Source organism: Pongo abelii, chromosome 17, assembly GCF_028885655.2.
Source record: "Pongo abelii isolate AG06213 chromosome 17, NHGRI_mPonAbe1-v2.0_pri, whole genome shotgun sequence".
NCBI lineage: Eukaryota > Metazoa > Chordata > Mammalia > Primates > Hominidae > Pongo > Pongo abelii.
In genome coordinates, this window is record NC_072002.2 from 51,588,786 (window position 1) to 51,608,170 (window position 19,385).

General features: G+C 54.1%; 1 protein-coding gene across 52 annotated transcripts in view; it reads right to left on the reverse strand.

The window, feature by feature from the left end:
• The window catches only part of CELF4 (CUGBP Elav-like family member 4), a 324,300-nt gene that overhangs the window by 20,910 nt on the left and 284,005 nt on the right, over positions 1–19,385 (reverse strand). For 11 of the 52 annotated variants that reach the window (XM_024235761.3, XM_024235751.3, XM_024235775.3 and 8 more), the window contains 7 exon segments: positions 11,135–11,260; positions 10,825–10,904; positions 10,330–10,473; positions 9,035–9,182; positions 6,767–6,916; positions 2,530–2,595; positions 707–790 (listed from right to left, as the gene is read on the reverse strand). In XM_024235761.3, the coding sequence (XP_024091529.1) occupies positions 707–790; positions 2,530–2,595; positions 6,767–6,916; positions 9,035–9,182; positions 10,330–10,473; positions 10,825–10,904; positions 11,135–11,260 (798 nt within the window). 52 annotated transcript variants of the gene reach the window in all.

Here is a 19,385-nt window from a genome sequence, read left to right on the forward strand (position 1 = left end):
AGAGGAGGGGGATTCTTGGACCCCACCTCCTCTGGGGCTTCCCTTCCTGACGCTCTCAGCCTGGTTACCATCTTTTCCTCAATGCACACAGCTATCAGAACTGGTTCTGCAATCCACCATGTTGTTGGAGTCTCATCTCCCAGCTATTCTCCCTGGGAACACAGTGGGGGGCCCTCCAGTGACGACCCCAAGGATGGGCCTCTATCTCCTCTGGAAGACCAGAAACTCCCTGGGTCAAGGACAAGGCCTCCACTGGTACACACATGCCTAACCTCTGCTAGGTTCTGTTTAAGGGATGGTTCAAGGGCTTGCCAAAGAAGAAACACAAACCCAACCATTCGGAAAGGGTTCTCATAGACCAAGGTTTCGATATGTGAGCTCTGTGTCAGGCCAGCAGCAATGATTGAAGGGAGTAGGAAAGGCGCCTCGTATGGGACCTGCCAGCCCTCAGGGCATTCTGTCCAGGCCCCTGCCCCTGGGCCAGACACCACTCTGGTGTACAGAGCTGCCCACAAGAAGCGGACCTCTACCCTTAAGTTGGAGAGCGCCACTCCTCACAGCACTGCTGTCTTCCCTTGCCCACCTCAACACAGCACACAAACGTGGTCACCTTTCCAATGCACACCCCAGCCCAAGGCCCAGGTGAGCAGCCTCTTTGGGGACAACAGGGGGAGGGAGGGGCCCAGGAGCTGGCCTGCAAACTCACCTTCTCTCTGCTGTTGGGGGATCATTGGAGGCGGCTGAGGAAAGGCCTGGCTTATCTGACCATAGGCAGCAGGGTAGGCGGCTGCTGGAGGCCCAAGACAAGAAGCAAGAGCCGGCGACAAGGCAGAGAGTGGAAGCAGGAAGAAAGAGAGAGATTTCAGTGCAGGCAGTAAAAGCAGATCAGCCAAAAAGCACCCTGCCACTCAGCCACTTAGGACAAAGCCGGCTTTCAGTTCCCGGACTAACAGAGGAGTTGCAAGGTGAAGAGTGGAAATGCGTGTGTGGGTGTGTGTACGTGTGTGTACATTACATGCATACATGCATGTATGTGTGAGGATGTGTGTGTACATTACATGTGTACATGCAAGTGTGGGTGTACATGTGTGTACATTACATGCGTACATGCATGTGTATGGGTGTATGTACATTACACGCATACATGCATGTGTGTGGGTGTATGTGTGTGTACGTGTGTGTACATTACATGCATACACGCAAGTGTGTGGGTGTGTGTACGTGTGTGTGCACGCGTGCACTTGTGTACATGGTGTTAGTGCATGTGTGCATACATTACATGCACACATGCACGTGCGTGTGTGTATGTTTTGGGGGAGGCAAGTTGAATTTGAAATAGTGGATGAAACACACGTGTGCATAACACACAATCATGGATAATTAAAAACACCAAAATGGCCTGGACAAGATCACCCCACACCACCTGGAATCCACAGGAAGGATTTCCCACTTTGAGCCACAGCTGACTCCAGCTGGCAGGCCCTCACTCCCACTCAAATGGCACCTGTGTGGGAGGTGGGGGGCCACCTGAGGTGTGGACTTGGCCTCTGGGAAGGCTGCCAGGGGGTAGTCCCCAGGGACAGAGGACTGAGTTGGATAAACCTGATTGTCCAACTGGAAAGGGCCCCAGGTAGGACAGGAGTGGCCGGCTCCCTCCTCTGCCTGGCCTGGCTCCCATAGCAGCAGAGCCTGAAGTCAGAGCTCAGGGGACCCAAGAGGTGACAGCACCTCCTCTGGGCTCCAGATGTGCCAGGCCAGCTTCATCTGTCCCCTCACCCCTTGCCAGGTAGCCCCACTGCACTCATGGGAGACAGCACTGGCTCTTCTAAGCACAGGGAAGAGAGACCCCGATCAGGTCAGGCAGTAGGACACAGGCTAGGCAGGGACGATGATGGGGTGCTGTGTAGTCCGGGGGTGACAGAAAGAGAGAAGCCTGGCTGACAGCTCGGCTTGGGCTCAGTGATCCCAGGCCCTCTGCTCACTCAGGGCTGTCCCTTCCCACCTCTCCTCCTCTGCTCCCTGTCACACCTGCTGGAGCCCCATCCTGCTGCCAGTGTGTGAGGAAGGGAATGGGGAAATGGTATCTCTTCTAGAGGCCCTCCTTCTCTCAAACCAGGCATCTGTGCTTCCTGGGCCAGTGACTGTGGCCCATGGTGGGCAGCACCCAGGTCCAGCCTCGCCTGTGGTGCTGGTGTCAGACCTGGTGCTCCTGGGCAAAGTGGCCCTGGAAGCTCCTTGGGGAAGGGAAATCTGGCCTCAAAGACAGGTAACTGCCCAGCAAGGGTGAAACTTCCACCTGGCCTGCCCACTTGCCTGAAGTTCTGCCCAACCCCACTGAAGGGGCACTCTCGGTGGCCCGCTGACAAGAAGGCAGCCTGGAGGGTCTCTGCCAGCACGGCCCCCCCTCTTTCCACTCTCTCTCCCCACCCCATGCAGTGCTGGCCCCAGGTCTGAGGGGGCACTGGTGTCACAGGCGTGGAGAGATAAACGGAGTTGGGGAAGGAGCCGTGGGGACGCGTGGATACTAACGACCTGCATACTGCTGCACTCCGGCGTAGGCCTGCTGCAGGGGGTCCGCGGCGGTGGGGCTCTGCGCTGTAGGGAGCCAAGGGGACAGAGGTCAGCAGTGCCCACCACACTGGCCCTTCCCCTCATGCCCATGGGGACAATGATGTAGCTGCACTGCCTTTTCTGGCTACTGCGGGCTTTGCCCTGGGGCAGGGCATCTGAGACAGAAACCCTGAGTGCCTGGACCCTCTGGGGGTCACCTTCCCTAGCCCAGGGCTCTTGGCAGGGTAGACAGTTGCCCACCCTGGCTGGGGGATGCAAGCTGCAGTTGGCCTAGGGTTGGGGTAAGATGGGGGCTCACACAGAGCACTGTGGAGGGTTGGGGAGGAGATGCCAAGGAAACCTCAACACTGAGATGCTGGTTGGGGGGACACACAAGGGGCCGAGCCCTGCAGAAGGGCTGTGGGGAAAGGGGAGGGGGCTAGCAGCCCCCAGTGGGTGAAATAAAGGGCAAGAAGGCCTCACACTACCACTTTTTCCTCCTGGGCCACTGTGCCTGCTCACACAGAGGGACGCACCCTCACTGTCAGGGAAGCTGCACCAGGCATGGAGGTCTTCCACCCCCAGTCCATGGCTAAGATCCTCTCAGCAGGGACCAGCTATGCAAATAGGGTCTTCCCAGCAAACTGGGAGGGGGTGCTGCCCGCAGAACCGAGGAACCGGAAGACCAAGGACCTTCCTCCTGTCTTCCGACACTGTGACCCTGGGATGTCTCCTGCCCAGTGGGAAGAGAGGTCCCCTGTACAGATACTTTGGCAAGAAACTCAGGGAAGCTGGGCTGAGAGAAAGGCTTGGTTCCCTTCTGTTGCCTTTGCTGTCTCCGCAGAAGCTGTGGGCAAAAGCCTGAAGCATGGGCCAGCAGTAGGCACTGGTTTTGGCGACCAAGGCTGGTGGTGACTAATGTGGGAGTGGGCTGGTCTTGGAAGCCCAGAGAGGTGGTAGAGGCAGGGACTGCCCAGAGGGAGGATGAAGCCCTAGGATGCTTGAGGGAAAACTGGATAACACGAGGTGGCAGGAAGAAACTATCTGGGATGATCCGCCTATCAACTCAGGCCAGCTAAGCTAACTGGCTATGCCAGGCTTTGGGACCTTTAGTCTAGGGAGAGTGCCCCAACTTCCCTCCTGAGCACGTTTCCCTGAGTATCTCAGTAAACCTCCATTAGAAAAAGAGCACCTGGGCTGGGCAAGGTGGCTCATGCCTGGAATCCCAACACTTTGGGAGGCCGAGGTGGGTGGATCACCTGTCAGGAGTTTGAGACCAGCCTGGCCAACATGGTGAAAACCCGTCTCTACTAAAAATACAAAAAAATTAGCGGGCATGGTGGTGGCCACCTGTAATCCCAGCTACTCAGGAGGCTGAGGCAGGAGAATCACTTGAACCCGGGAGGCGGAGGTTGCAGTGAACTGAGATCATGCCATTGCACTCCAGCCTGGGCAACAAGAGCGAAACTCTGTCTCAAAAGAAAAGAAAGAAAGAAAAAGAGCACGTGGGCCTGAGGGGTGCCCAGGGAAAAGCCTGGGGCAGAGGTCCCTAGAGACAGTGGGACAGTAGGTTCCATAGCCTCCAGGAGCAGGATGCGGCAGGGGAGTCAGACCCACAGGGGCTCTGCTCAGATGGGGGGAGCTGAAGATGAGCCACAATGCAGGCTGCTTCCTGCCTGGGGCTGTCCCCGTCCCACACCCTGTCCCTCTATTTCCCCCATGGTAGAGACTGGCGCTGAGGGCTCCTCAGTGTGATGTACTTGGGAGGATGGTCTCCTCTCTGCCTTCCCTCTGCCCCTATCTTCTGCCAGCCTCTAAGCTCTATGGAAGGAGAACCACATCCGGATTGTGTTCTTGGTCTTTCCAGCTATTCACCCATGCAGTGTCTTTATGCAAATTAGAAAAGGGTGCCCCTTCCTTTGGGCATACAGTTTGGTGCCCTCATGCAAAATATAACCTGCACGATTTGCATGGCAGCTGCCAGCACAGTGCCAGGAACATCATAAGCATCTGGCAAAGAGTATGATGAAAAGAATGAATGATCAATCTTTAATGTTTGCAAGAGCCACCCCTTCAAGGGTGTTTATGTGACAGTAAAGGCCACACTGTGTGTATCCAGCAAGAACCCAACAGGGGAGATCAGAAAAGCTACCTGGGGCTGGGAAACAGAGAAAAGCATTTATGAGACCTTTCTCTACTTCTCTGCCTAACGACCTCATTAGTAACTGCCAAAGAGTGAACATTTTGAAGGATCTCGCTCATTACAGCGGGTCCAAACTCCGCATTTAAAGATGGTAAATTAATATTTTTAATGTACTACTTTTTTCCTTTCCTTCCCTCCATCCCTCCCTCCCTCTTGCTCTGGCAATAAATTGTTTATGAGATATGGCAGATTGTTACAAATAGGGGAAGAAACATTTCCAAATTCCATGAGGGAAATAGCTCACAGATGCCAGAGGGGGTTGGGAAGGAGCAGGTTTATCAGGATCCAGAGATCCAGATGGGCTTGTGGGCAGGAAGGGGTGGGAAATGAAGCCATCCAGATGTGCTGGGGATGCCATCTCCCAGCCCATGAGCCTTAGACTGGTGGGATCTCTTCCACCCCCAGCTTGCACAGCCCCACCCTGCCACCCTACCAGCTTGGGATCATCACCCTTAAACAACACTCCAGATCATTAGAGCCTCATCACTTCACTCTCTAGACTCCTCTGGCCTCTTCTTGGTGGACTGAGGGATATATTATGGGGCAAGCTCTGGAATGGGGAATGGGATCAAGGACAACTCCAAGTTCAAAGTCAGGAAATTCTCCTCTATTTCCCTCTAGTACAGTGACCTTGCACTCTGCCGCTAGTGGGACTTTTATATACTACAAATGCCTGGTCTGCACTCTAGACAGGGAAATGAGAATGTCTGGGCTTATGTGGTTGTATAAAGCCCCACAGTGGATTCTGATGGGCACCCAGAGTGGGGAACAGGACCCAGCCCCTGCTGCCAATCCACCTTGGGCTGGCCTGCCTGCCGTGTGTGCCAATCTCCTTACCACCTCCACTCTTGCCAGGCAGGTTCCTCCAAAGGAGGGTGTTCCCTGTTCATCACCTCTCCAATTCCTGCCCATCTGTTAATGCTCGATGGTAGTTTCCTCCTTGGGAATGCTCTTTTGGGCTTCTTTAGCCTACAGAACTCTCCATTCATTGGGATCTTTAGCATTTCAAGTCTGAGAACATTCACTCATGATCAAACTTAATTCTGCCGTATTGTCTCATCATTCTGCAGACTTAGATTGTGTTCCCAATGGACTCTGACCTCCCAGAGTCCATGTCCTGCTCTACTTCTTGGGCCCCCCTTTCCCAGCACAAACTGAGTACTTACTGATACTTACGGGGACTCTAACCTCATCCTCTGCCCTCCAGGAAGCGGGGCGGCACTCCACATCTGGAGCACATTGCCCTTGTAGTTTACTAGAGGGCTTTGGGCCCAGCTTCCCTGCCCTGATAGCAGCCCATTCTCCAGACCAGGGAGAAGAGCTGCTTCAGGCCAACTGGGCACTCTCACCCTGTGAGGACGGCTAAGTTTGAGGAACAAAGTTAATCAGGAGCAGGCCTCCTGGATCTTTCCGTGTGCCAGACTTTTTGAAAAAAAAAAAAGATAGTTTAGGAGCTGTCCAAGGTGCTGGGCTGTTTGTGGTGCTGAGCTGTCCAGGGTGCTGATCTCGCTTTTGCGTGCACCATGATCGCACTTTTGTGTGCATCAAGGGACGGACTGGTCTGTACTAAACAGACTGCCAATTGTTATACCTCCCTTCACTCCTTCCCAAAGAGTCTTTTCCTACTTAACACTAACCCTGATTGTTCTTCTAGTTTCTATCCCCTTACTTCTTGTAGGTTAAATTCACACTCAATTATTTTGCACTTACTGGCCTCTCTACATGGTTGTACAACTGCACCCAGTCTCCTTTCTTCCCTAAGGGAGTACCTGGAATGGGGATCTGTCTCCCAGATCAGAATGACACATCCCCAAGGGCAGGATTTTGGTCTCATTTTTTCCATCACGGGCTCCCTGAAGGAAGATGGGAGGCTGGCCCTCTCTGATCACACTTGGGGTTTCATCAAGGAATGGACAGAGGGCAGGAGCCACATCTTGTTATAACAGCAAGGGAGGGACAGCATGGATAAAGAATGTGCTGCATAGGGAAATAAGTGCTGACAGATGTGCTTACCTGGGTAGGGGTGGATGCCATTGGCGAACACAGCTTCCGCAGCAGGTTGCCCATTGGCCTGTGGGGGGAGGCCGGTGAAGCCATTCACCCCAATGGGGGATGGGATGCTAGGCACGGCTGGTGCAGTGATGCCCGGAGGGGTGCTGCCACCTGGTTCCAGGCATATGGAAGGGTGGAGGAGGAGGGGAGGCAAGCAGAACAAAGGTGAGGAAGGCTCACCCATAAAGCTTCACTCAACTGTTTCCAAGGACCTGCAGATAGACTTGGACCTCACATACCAGCTCAATCTTATCTATGACCCATGCCTTGGCTTATCTCCCTATATGAAGTGACTTCACCTATCCCAATTGTATCTATCCTTCATGGCAGAGTCCAAACTCCACCTGCCCAAATAAGATTTATCTGACCCTGATGGCTTGTCCTTAGACAGCACATAGACTACTCTCAATGCCCTTGACTGTAACCACACTTGGTCTTCCTTAAGTCCTTTTCTTTTTTTTCTTCTTCTTCTACTTTTTTTTTTTTTTTGTCTTGCTCTGTTGCCCAGGTTGCTGGAGTACAGTGGTGCAATCTCAGCTCACTGCAACCTCCGCCTCCTGGGTTCAAACAATTCTCCTGACTCAGCCTCCCAAGTAGCTGGGACCACCAGCATGCACCATCAGGCCCGGCTAATTTTTGTATTTTTTAGTAGGGTTGGGGTTTCGCCATGTTGGCCAGGCTGGTCTTGAACTCCTGACCTCAAGTGATCCACCCGCCTCGGCCTCCCAAAATGCTGGGATTACAGGCATGAGCCACCGTACCTGGCCCTCCTTAAGTCTTTTTCAGTGCTCTTACTTTCTCTTCAGCTAAGGCTGGATGAGCTGGTCTTTACTCGGTCATTGGGGGGCTGATATGCCTCTCCAGGAAGAAGTTTTTCTGCTCAGATGGAGTAGGTCTTAATTCTGGCATTCTCTTGTACTGAGGCAGAGAGGTTATTACAGAGCCCAGACTCAGCTCTAGCTCATACACAAAGTAGACACTTTGGCCTCCTCCAGTTGAAGCAATAGTAATGGTCATGATGGTGAGAATAAAGTTGGGGTCAAATGACAATACCCTGTGTCCTCCCTATGCCAAGTGGGTGGAACCTGAGATGTGGATATTACGGTGATTGTACTGAAAGCCCAGAGGCTGGAAAGGGCCTTCCTCTCATGTAGGAGGCAGGGTCCCTCTGAGAATGTGGACCTGAGGCTGGCCACTGCCTGGGCTCATGTGTATCCCTTGAAGTTGGGGATCAGAGGTGAAGGGTAGTGTTCAAGTTGAGCCCAGAGATGGCACAGTCTTTTTGGCTTTCACCTGGGAAAGGAACAGCTCTTGGATGTTAGGAAAGTTGCTGCTGTGGCCTGGGCACAGAGAGCCAAGGAAGCTCAGTGAATGAGAGCCTGGGGTGCAGGACCAGCCCTTAGCACTAGACTAGCGTTTCTCAACTTTGACACTATTACCATCTGGGGCCAGATAGTTCCTTGTGGTGGCTGTCCTGTGCACTGTAGGATGTACAGCAATATCCCTGGCCTCTACCCACTAGATTTCAGTAGCAATCCCCACTCCCAGTTGTGACAATCAAAAATGTCTCCAGACATTGCCAGATGTCCTGGGGATTCGGGGGCATAACTGCAACAGCTGAGACTCACTGGACTGGACAATAGCCAAGATTCAATTGAAAACATGATTTGTGAGCTGGGTTCTTTCCAAACTCCTGTCCCTTGATAACTCTTGTGGCCCTCTTTAGCTTGTTGCATAATTGTCTTAGGAAAAGCCAGTGAGTCTAGGTTGGGTTAAAGGGAAATGAAAAAAAAAAAAAAAAAAAAAAAGACGACACCCAAATGGGTTCCTTCTGTGCTTGGGCCAGGGGCTGAACAAGGCCACAGAAAGGCCAAGGCTCTTTTCATCATAGACTCCACAGGGAGATGTCTTCATGTCAATTTCCTTCCAGGTCTCTTGTTAGTAGACATCAAGATACATTGTTTCCTGATAAGGTTAAACAGCTTGAGAGAAATCCGCCCCACCCTGAAATCACACGGTAGACTGCGTGAGTCCCATATCTCATCTTCCCTTGGATCCCCATGGATTAGAACATTTTTGAGATAAACTGCCAGAAGGCAAGGCCTCTTGGGCCCAGACACTATGTGCTTTTGCCACAGAATGGTCCGCTGGTAGCTGAAATTAGGTCCCAGCCTGGGGCCAGCTGTTCTCCCACCGGGCTAGACCCTGTGTTGGCACCTGCCAGCTCACCTGAGGTTGGGGTCATAGGTGCGGCCGCCAGGCCATTCATGTTGAGGGCCGCCATCTGCTGCATCTGGGCGGCAGCGAAGGCAGCCATGGGGTTCAGGTAGCCGCCCTGCGCGACTGATGCCATCAGGGCCGCTTGCTGCTGCATCAGCTGGGGCAGAGGGAGTGGAAAAAATATCACGTGCTTCCAGGGGGCATCCCTCCCCGACAGGGGCCTCAGCTCCTGGAGACCAACCTCCCAGGCTCTGAGCCCCAGAAGCTCCCAGCTACCACTCCAGAAAGCCCTGATGCCTCTCCCATTCTTGCCCTGTACCTCAACAGCTATTAGAGTCCACCGCCCTGAGAGATGACTGTATTTAAAAGTAATGCTAGGGTCTTTGGAACTCCAAAGTTGTTGCTAGGGGCAGGGGAGGAGACTGGCTCTGTGGGTGCTAGTCAGCCCTGTGTACAGCCTGTCATTCGTGGGGAAGTGACATCCAAAGCACTAGAGACATGCTGGATGAGCCTCTGCAGAACTTACTTAGCACAGGTTTCTGTCCACAATGGTTTTAATTTGGAGTCTGTTGGTAGAAGTGACAGGAGAATTATGAATAGAACCCCAGGCACCCCTAGCGTTTTCACAAAGGTGAGTGCAGACAGGGGAGGCTGCGGAATGTGGCCAAGGCGGACAGTGCTGCAGAAGTGAGGTAAGCCTGCATTTTCAGACCCAGAACCGTGGCCTGCCTCAGTGCCACCCACATGGGGGCTGTGGTTACCAGTCTGGAGGGAGCTCCGGGAGAGGCTGACAGAGTGGGCCCCCATGTGGAAGAAAGAAGTAGGTGGGCCAGAGGCCTGAGGGGATATCAGAAGTGTGGGTGTGTAGGGCTTTAGGGCGCCTCACAGGAGCCCTGCCAGGAGAGACCAGAAGGCCTGAAGTCATCGTTCCATGGAGTAGGGGTGGTGTGCAACCAATGACCTGAACCTCCCCCTCTCATCTGTGCTTCCTGGGGTTCAACGTTGATCTGGCTGAGAGGAAAAGGCTCAGGGTAACCCACCTTTCTGTGGGGCCTTTCTCAGCTCTGCCCCTTAGAACCAAGACAGCAGCCCACCTCCTCCTGGCAGCCACCCCAACTGGGCCAGCCTTCTTTCAAACCCTTCTGAAGTTACACCCCCCGGGTTCATGGGTTCATTCCCGGCCCCTCCTCACTCTGGAGGGAGAGGACAAGGGATAGAGTAGTATTTTCGGTTTCATGTCCCGCTCTCTGAGGCTCCCAGGGGAGTGAGCTTGAGAACCGCTGCCCATGCGCGCTGCCACTTACTGCCTGAGCGTAGGCGCCGTAGGCCCCGAACGGGATGGCCATGGGGTTGAACATGCCCATCTGGCCAGCCATCTGCTGCATTCGCCGCATCGTGCGCTCCTTGTCGGTGTCGGCGAACTTGACCACCAGACTGGACGAGGCTCCCTGCGGCCGGGGCGGCGCGTGAGACCCACCTGCTCCAGAGCCTCCGCCCGCAGCTGTCGGTGGCTCTGGCCTGCGCCCACCCCGCCCGCTCCTCGGGGGGCTTTGGAGGGGGCGGCATCTGCGCTCGCCCAGGGGAATGAGGTGTGAACCCCACCGCGGGCATTTTCTACCCGGGTTACCTCAGGCCGGTTCCTTAACATCCCTGGGCTTCCAGGTCCTTGTCTGAGGCCCGGGGATAAGGGTCATGCTTTCCTGTCTCTTGGGGAGACTGGACAGCCGGCGGGGCGTAGCGGGTGCTGGGGTCTTGGCCCGCCACTGCCCTCGCCCCCGCCCCAAGGGGCCAGCACTCACCGGCATGGTCTGGCTGCCGTGTAGCGCGTTGATGGCGGCCTGCGCCTCGGCATGGGAGGAGTACTTCACAAAGGCGCACCCTGCGGGGACGCGAGAGGCCGAGCTGGGACCCAGAAGCAGGGCCAGGGAGGGGCCGGGAGGAGAGGACGCATCCCAGGTGAACGCAGACCGGTGAGGCAGAGATTGAGAAAGAGACAGCAAGAAGCCCAGAGACAGACGACGACGGCCCCGGAGACTCAGAGGAGCCCTCAGGTCTCCCTCCGCCTCGCCCCTCCCTCCTGGGCATCCCTCCCGGCCCCGCCCCGCGCACCCTTGCTGTTGCCGTCGGGCCCGCGCAGGATGGTGCACTCTTCGATGTTCCCAAAGGCCTCGAAAAGGCGGCGCACGTCGTCCTCGGACTGTTGCTTGTTGAGCATGCCCACGAAGAGTTTTCTATCTTCTAGAACAAAATTAGGAGATGCTTACCCGGGCCAGGGACCGGGCTGCGCGGGAGCAGGGCACGGCCGGAGGGGAAGGGCGGCAGGGAAAGGGAGGAGCCGGGGAGGCGGGGCGGGGGCTCGGAGCCGGCGAGGGAGAGGTGCGGGGGAGGGGGACGGGGGCGGGGCTTAGTCGGAGCGGGAGGGGCGAGGGAGAGAAGTGGGTGGGGTAGGAGCGCACAGCCGTGGGACAGGTGCGGAGAGGGCTGTGGCAGGCAGGAGCTGGATCGCAGCGACTCGGCCTCCTCCCGCCTGCAGGGCAGGCTGCACCCTGAGGAGCAGAGCCCCTGGGCTGGCCCCTCACTAGAGCACACGGGCAGCCTGCGTTCCCCTCCTCCCTCGTCTCACGCGCTATCCTCTACAGGCTCCAAAATGAATCACAACTGGCGGGTCTGACCTCGGGCCTTTGCAGATGCTGTTCCCCTGCCTGGAGCGCACTTATCACGAGGTCCAGTCGTCTTCTTCTAGGTCTCAGTTTGAGTATTGCCTCCTCACCCATGCCCCTTCTTACCCCTCCCTTACTCTGTCTCAGCCCCCCATCCCTGTGGCCGGAATGTCAAAGGACAATGACTACTTTGTGGGTTTCCGTATAGCTCTCCTTTCCCACCCATTCCCTGGGATGCTCACTGGGGAAAGAGACCAGGGCTCTCTGCTGAAGCAGCAGTGCCTGAAGCAGCAGTGCCTGAAGCACAGGAGGCCCTCCATTCAGTGATGAGGTGAATAAAGAACGAATGACTGCCCGCCCTGTGCCATCCCAGGGCACACCTCCTTGGTATCTCATATTTTTTCTTCCATCTGGATGTGCCCTCCTCGGTCTGGCTCTTCCTATTTCTTCACGCTGCAAAATTCGACCCTGGGCACTTTGGGGGCGCCTGTTCCTGAAGATGCCTCAGCAGCCCCCACACACCTGGGATGAGTATCAAGTGCTTTGTTGACTCCATGCTGTGTGCTCAGGGAGACAAGGCATGCACGCACGGGGCTGTATCCACCTGCAGCAGCCGGTGAATGACTGCAGAAGGCACCCCCAGCCCACATGCTACTACTTCAGTGTGACTGCCACACCTCTCACTGAGAGTCGGGGGGCGTATTCCTTCCCCTTGACTGCTCTAACAAATAAAGAATGGCAGAAGGGATACCAGGTGACTTCTGAGGTTGGGTCATAAAAGAGATCAGCTTCCACTTGCCTCTGTTTTGGCGGGGGGATGTTAGCTCTGTGGAAGCCAGCCACCATGTTGTGAACCCCCAATTAGGCCATGTAGAAGAGTCCCCATGGAAAGGAACTGAGTTCCCAGCTGACAGCCAACATCAACCACCAGACATGTGAATGAACGAGTCCTCAGATAATTCCAGCTCCCAGCCTTTGAATTTTCCAGCTGAGGCCCAGACATCCTGGAGCAGAGACAGGCCTTCCATGCTGTGCCCTGTGAATTCCTGACCCACGGAATCCATGAGCAAAATAAACGGTTGTTTTATACCACTCAGTTTCGGGCTAAATTGGTATGCAGCCATAGGAACTGGAACAGAGTCCCAGGGGTGGCTGCACTCAGCAGGCACTCACTAGATGTTTGTGGATGATTACATGATTGACACACAGCCAAAGCTGCAGAAATGCAGACCCCAAAACTGCAAATGGCCATGTGTTCATGGTTTCCTCTGAACACATGGGCACTCAGGGACCCTGTGTCCTTCTGTATTCAAGGTGGTTGGTACCTTCTCTCCCAGAGAACCCCCACCTTGCCCAAATTGTCACGAGAGTTCACTTAGAGCTGAGGGTCTGTCCCGGGTTCTGAAGCAAAGCAGAGGAAGTTTCCAGGCCCCTGCGCTCCACAAGCCACCTGCAGAGTCCTCCTGCCTTCTGCCCTGCTGGTACTCCTCAGTCCAGATGCACTCAGCACTGGGCCAGTTCTCAATGATGATGTGGTGCCGCGTCCCAGCTCCTCCCATAACCTGTAGGGCACATTTGCTGGTCCCTGTTACCAGCTGTGGGTCAAAAAACACCAGCTGGCCCTCCAGCAGGGTGGGCCTCAGCTAAAGCTCTGGACCCCAGAGCCCCAGCCCCACTACCTGCCTCAAGCTGCTCTTCTGGCTCCTTTGGCTTGGCAAGACTTTGGGGCACACCCCCACCCCATCTCCAGGGTTCTGCGTGCAGCCCTCCCCCACTTACTCCAGGCTCTGGGGCACAAGGAGAAGGAAGAGAGACAGGGAGGGTGGAAGAGAAAAGCTGAAGTGGGATGGGAGGAGATAGAGTTCAGCGCAGAAAGGGAGCGGGGGAGAGAAAATGGCAGGAAACACAGACAAGAGAATTAGAGGCAAAGAGCTGGGAGAAGAGGGCTGGGGGGAAAGATGACAGAGACAGAGGAAAGACTGGGGAGCCCTTATGTTTGACTCCTGGAAGCAGCAACAGCAATTTACTGGAAGTGAAATGGGAGCTTTTCCTTCTTTTGTGGAGTAATTAAAACTCTTCTCTCCAGGCACAGCCCCCAGTGTTCCCCCTACCTCCCCCTCAACCTTTAGTGCCTTTTAAAGGCTCAATCGAATAGGGTTTCCAGAAAGACTTAGAAATGGAACCCCGCCCCTGCTAATCCCTGGCCCTCTTGCTAAAAATTCCACTTCCTCACTTGGACAGAAAAAGGAAAGAAAGGGAAGGCACCTCCTCTGCCCAAGCTTGATTTACATGCGGAGACTGCAGCTCCTCGCCTTCGCCTCTCCTGACGTCTGAATGCATTCCTTTATTATTGCTATGACAGCTTTCTGATTGCATTAAAATTCATCCACATGTGCCTTTCTATCCAGCCACTTTCTTTTTTGCCGGTTTTGGTTTTTTTTTTGTTTTTTCCTAATTCCTCGTTCCCCTCCCCTGAAATTTCCCTTTACTGTGCAGTTCTCAGTTAAGCGCCTCCTTCTCGAGGCCTTTCTAAACATATAAACTGCCAGGCTCCCCCTCTTCCTCCCCATCTGGATTTCCCCAGGGAAACTACAGCCACCCTTACCTTTCTGGAGGGCTGCAAGATACCAAAGAAACCCAGCCTCAGACTCAAATGTCTGAGGGAGTAGGTAGAGTCTGTATTCGCCACCCCACCTGCGCAGGAGCTGGGGCTGGGGGAAGACGATAAAATTGTGGACAGGAGAAGCTCCCAGTTCTGTGTCAGGTGAAGGTGCTGACAGCCACCTCAGGAGGGGCTGGACAAAACCCCTGACATACTTTGCATCTCCCCTCTGGCTCCCCTTTCAGCAGGCATTGATTGAGCACGCACTGTGTGCCTGAGAATTGTTAGAACAGAGGATCTGAGATGAGTTTTGGGAGCACTTCTGGGTTTTCTCTTTTAAGGGGTTGGGAAGAAAGAGTTGTGCATGGCTCTGAGATCCATGGAGAGTCCAGAGTCTTTGGTCTGTGGGCCCAGAGCCTCTGCATTGGAGCCCCTGATGAGAGAACAAAGGCCTGATAGATACATCCAGTAACTCTGGGATGAAGGCCAGAAGAGGCTAGAAGGGGGAGGAGGAACTAGCTACACCCTGACGGCTTCCAGGAGGAGGTGGGCTGGAGTTATGAAGTGCATGGGACATATGCAGGGACTACAGGCCCACAACAGAATTTGAGCAAAGGCAGAGAGGTGGAGGGACGCCTTCGGCTGCCCTTTTCAACTGCTCCAAGTGGTCCCTGCCTGTGGCAGCTTTGCAAGAAGGGGACCCTGAGGAAGCTTGACTTTGCTTCTTCACCTGCCTCCTGCCTGCTCTCCTTTCCACCAACGCATACATCACCCATTCCTCTGGCTTCAGGACACTTTTTAATTTTCCTTAAACCCCAGTCTAACTCTGAGCTCTATAAAACCTATAAAAAGCATTGGGTGACACCCAGGGAAGTGATAGGTGCTAACGAAAAGACAATGGAATCTGGCTGCCAGAATCTCTTGCATCCTCCCATGGGTGCCTCCACGAGGGAGACAAAAACTCCTGAGCTCATTCGATTCAGGGTGTCAGGAAAGGACGGGGCTCAGGCTGAAAGGATTTGTATTCTAAAAAGAGAGCCCAGGGCACCCTCAGTGGAACCTCAGGATTAGCACAAACCCCTAAGGGGGATGTTTCGGGGCTGTGCCTTCTCTGCTGCCCCACCCTAACCACGTGGGAAGCATCTTGCTGGCCGGGCAGGGTGAGTGGGCCCCTGAGTGGTGAGGAGGGAGGTACCACTTGACTCACCAAATGCCAGCATCCTGGCACTAATGCTCAAATTCCAGTTTAATTTTCACAATTTGATTCACTCATTACCATCAACATTAAACAATATTTCTTGCTTAAGGATAGACGATTGCAGGGGCACTGTGGGCGAGTGTTCAGATGGTTAATGCCTTTTATTACCACAGTAGATTTTTACTATTCTCTTCCCTCCAGCTGCTGAGGGAAGGTTGGCGGGTACTGAGCTGGGGAGAATGCTGGGGTCAGGGACCAGGGTGGGGAGTACATGGCTTTGAGGTCTAGTGGCTGGTGGGGTGGACAGAGAGGCTGCTAGGAGACCTGGAGGCTCAAAGGCAGCAGTTTGGGGGTGCAGAGAAAATGCCAGATATTCATGATGACAGAGCTGGAGGCCTCTTTCCTGCTTTGGAGTCTTTGGTCTTGGGGAGTGACAGGGACTGGGCAAGAGCCCAGAGACCAGAGCACCCCATGAATCTGATCCTCAGCTGCCAGGCAGAGGCTGGAGCCCAGGGTCATTCCATGCAGTGCCCCCCCCCTCCCAGGGTACCTCCTGGATCCCAGGGTCTTCTATTCTCTCTGGGCCCGCAGGCAGTGACTCTGAGGATGAAGGACATGCCCCCCTCTTTAACTTTACCTGTGGATCAGGGAGGACCTTCAGTAGCAAGGGACAGGGAGACACACCTGACTCAACAGGAGGGCCAGGCCAATGGTGTCCTCCAGATACTAACTGAGGCTGTTTGTCAAATCCTAGTTCCACCACATTTTGGCTGTGCAGGCTCAGGCAAGGCATATAACCCCCCAGGCAGGTCTGGAATTAAATGAGGTTTTTAGCACGTGCGTGGCACAGAGAAAAGGCTCAATAAGTGCCAGCTATTGTGAATGTTGTAACCATCACTACTGCTCACCCATGGGGACCCCAGCTGGCAGGAGGGTGATGCCCACTCCCACCCCGGGAGTGTAGAGAGGACCACCAGGGACATTAAACTGAGCAAAGTTGTGCCAGCCCAGGTCAGTCAGAGAAGCCAGCAGCATTTTGAGAACCACTGAGATGCTCTCCAGCCTCCACCAGGAGGTCTACATGGGTTGTGCAAAAACAGACATTTCCCCTAAAGGTACTGAGCATCCCTACATGCCATTTCCATGAATTCTCCCAATCCAGATCTGTCAAGCACCCATGGTTCCTAAGGGACAAGCAACTCATCTGAATCTACATCTGTGCAGTTTTCAAGGTTGCCTGACCACTCCACCCCAAAACCCAGAGGCCTCCTTTTCTTCCCCTTTGCCAGCCCTTGTAGAGCCACCTCACTGCCCCAGGGGGCAGCATACAGCAGCAGAACTGCCTTCTAAGTAGGGATGCAGTGGATAGGGACAGGGGTCTGCACTCCCATCGTTGGAGGCTGAGAACCCAGCAATTACCCCCGATGAGGTTGGCGCAGACAGTTTCCAGCACCACTGTCCACACTGGAGTCAAGAACCTGCAGCTATGTGACCAGGCTGGCCATCCTCCCAAGAGCCAGTTCCTTCACCTGAGACACAGGGTCACCACAGGCCAGGTCTCAGGAGGGCTTTGAGCCTGAGCCAGTGGAGAGCTACGCACTCCCCTTCCCTCCATCGCACTGTGCTACAGCCAGCTGGGCTGGGAGCCACCTCTGAGGATAAAAGCCTTCCTGCTTGGGAAGAAGGCTGAAGGAGACATCAAACCAGATCAAAGGCTGCTGGGATCAGGAAGTGTTTGGGGGCCTGCAATGGCATGCAAATGAAGACCCTCACCCGCTCTGCCCCGCCCCCAAGGAGGCAGTGCTGGCCTTGATCTGCTTGGCTCCCTCCAGGCCTGGTGCTGTTTGATGTTGGGGTGGAAGAGGCAGGAGACTGGAGTCCCCGTCACTTGCACTCCTTCGCCAGCGCTGCCTTCCAGATACTTCAGGGTCCGCCATCCCTCCTCCTTCTCCCCTGAGGTTGGAGCCACCCAGGCACGATGGTCACCTCCTCAGTGCTGACACCCACCAAGCCCCTGCTGTCTGCTCTCCACAAAACAGCAGAGGGGGGCATTAAAATCCAGGGCAGACCCTGTCTCTCCCCTGCTGAAACCCTGTGGTGGCTCCCCTTCACTCTGAGACCAAGCCAAGTCTGGTAATATCATGTAAGGGGCTACACAGACACCCACACTCCATGCCCTCTGACCTCTCTCCTCCATGAATGAGATGTCCATGTTCGTTCATTCATGCAAGGTCCAATTCCTAAGTCACCGGGCATGTAGTAGATGCTCAACAAATACACGTTGCCATGAATAAATGAATCCATTTGCTCAATGAGCATTGGGAGTGGGGCTGCTATAAACCTGGCATGGTGATGGGTGCAAGGGACAAGGAGCTGACCTTCAGGAATCCTCAGAAGGTAGGAAATGAGTGTTTCCTGGAGACGAGTAGGCACTGGACATACTGCGGAAACAGAGCATGGAGTGATGAGCCCTGTAGGTATGAGGGGCTGAGAAAGACCTAAAAGGCCTGCGCTGGACCCTGAATGATCCATGGGCAGGGTCTGCATTGTGGGAGAGGCAAGGGGCGGGCACTGCGGGCCAGGGAACAGCACATGCAATAGCAGGGAGTGTGAAAGGGTGTGCGGTAGGAGGGAGCGGCAACTCACACACAGACACACACCAGTACATGCACCATGCGTATACCCCAACACACACATACGCATACACACACCAATACATGCACCACACATATACCCCAACATACACACACACACACACACACCGCAATACACGCACCACACATATACCCCAACACACACACTCTCACACATACCAATACACTCACCATGCATATACCCCAACACAAACACACCCCCCATACACGCACCATACATACACCAACACACACACACACACCAATACATGCACCACACATATACCCCAACACACACACACACCAATACATGCACCACACATATACCACAACATGCACACACACACCCCAACATACACACCCGCAATACATGCACCACACATATACCCCAACATACACGCACATCCCCAATACACACACCACACATATATCCCCACATACACACACCCCCAATACACGCACCACACATATACCCCAACACACACACACCCAATACACACACCACATGTATACCCCAACATACACACACCCCCAATACACACACCACACATATACCCCATCACACACACACACCAATACATGCACCAACACATATACCCCAACATATACACACACCCCCAACACACACCAAAGCATATATGCCAACACACACATGAATACACACCAATGCATATACCCCAACATACACACACAGACACACACACAATACACACATGAATACACACCGATGCATATACCCCAACATACACACATACAGCAACATACACCCTAACACACATACATACATATACACACACCAAATATACACAAACCCCAACACACACAACCAACACCCCCACACACCCAACACACACACATACACGTACACACACATCAACACATAGCTACACACCCAAACACACACACACACAACATACACACATATACACATACATACCCCAACATACATAGACACACACCCAACTCACATCCCAACACACAAACCCAACCACCCAACATGCACACACACCCAACACACACACACACCAACACACAAAGACACATACCCCAACACATACATAGACATAGACACTAACCTACACGCACCAATATGCACACCAGCACCCACCCCTCAACACATAGATACACATACACATACAGATACACACGCCCATACTCTCCAACACATACACAAACACATATGTGCAGATACACACCAACATACACACACAGATGCACATACACATACACACAGATACACCAACACACACCTCAACATACACACATA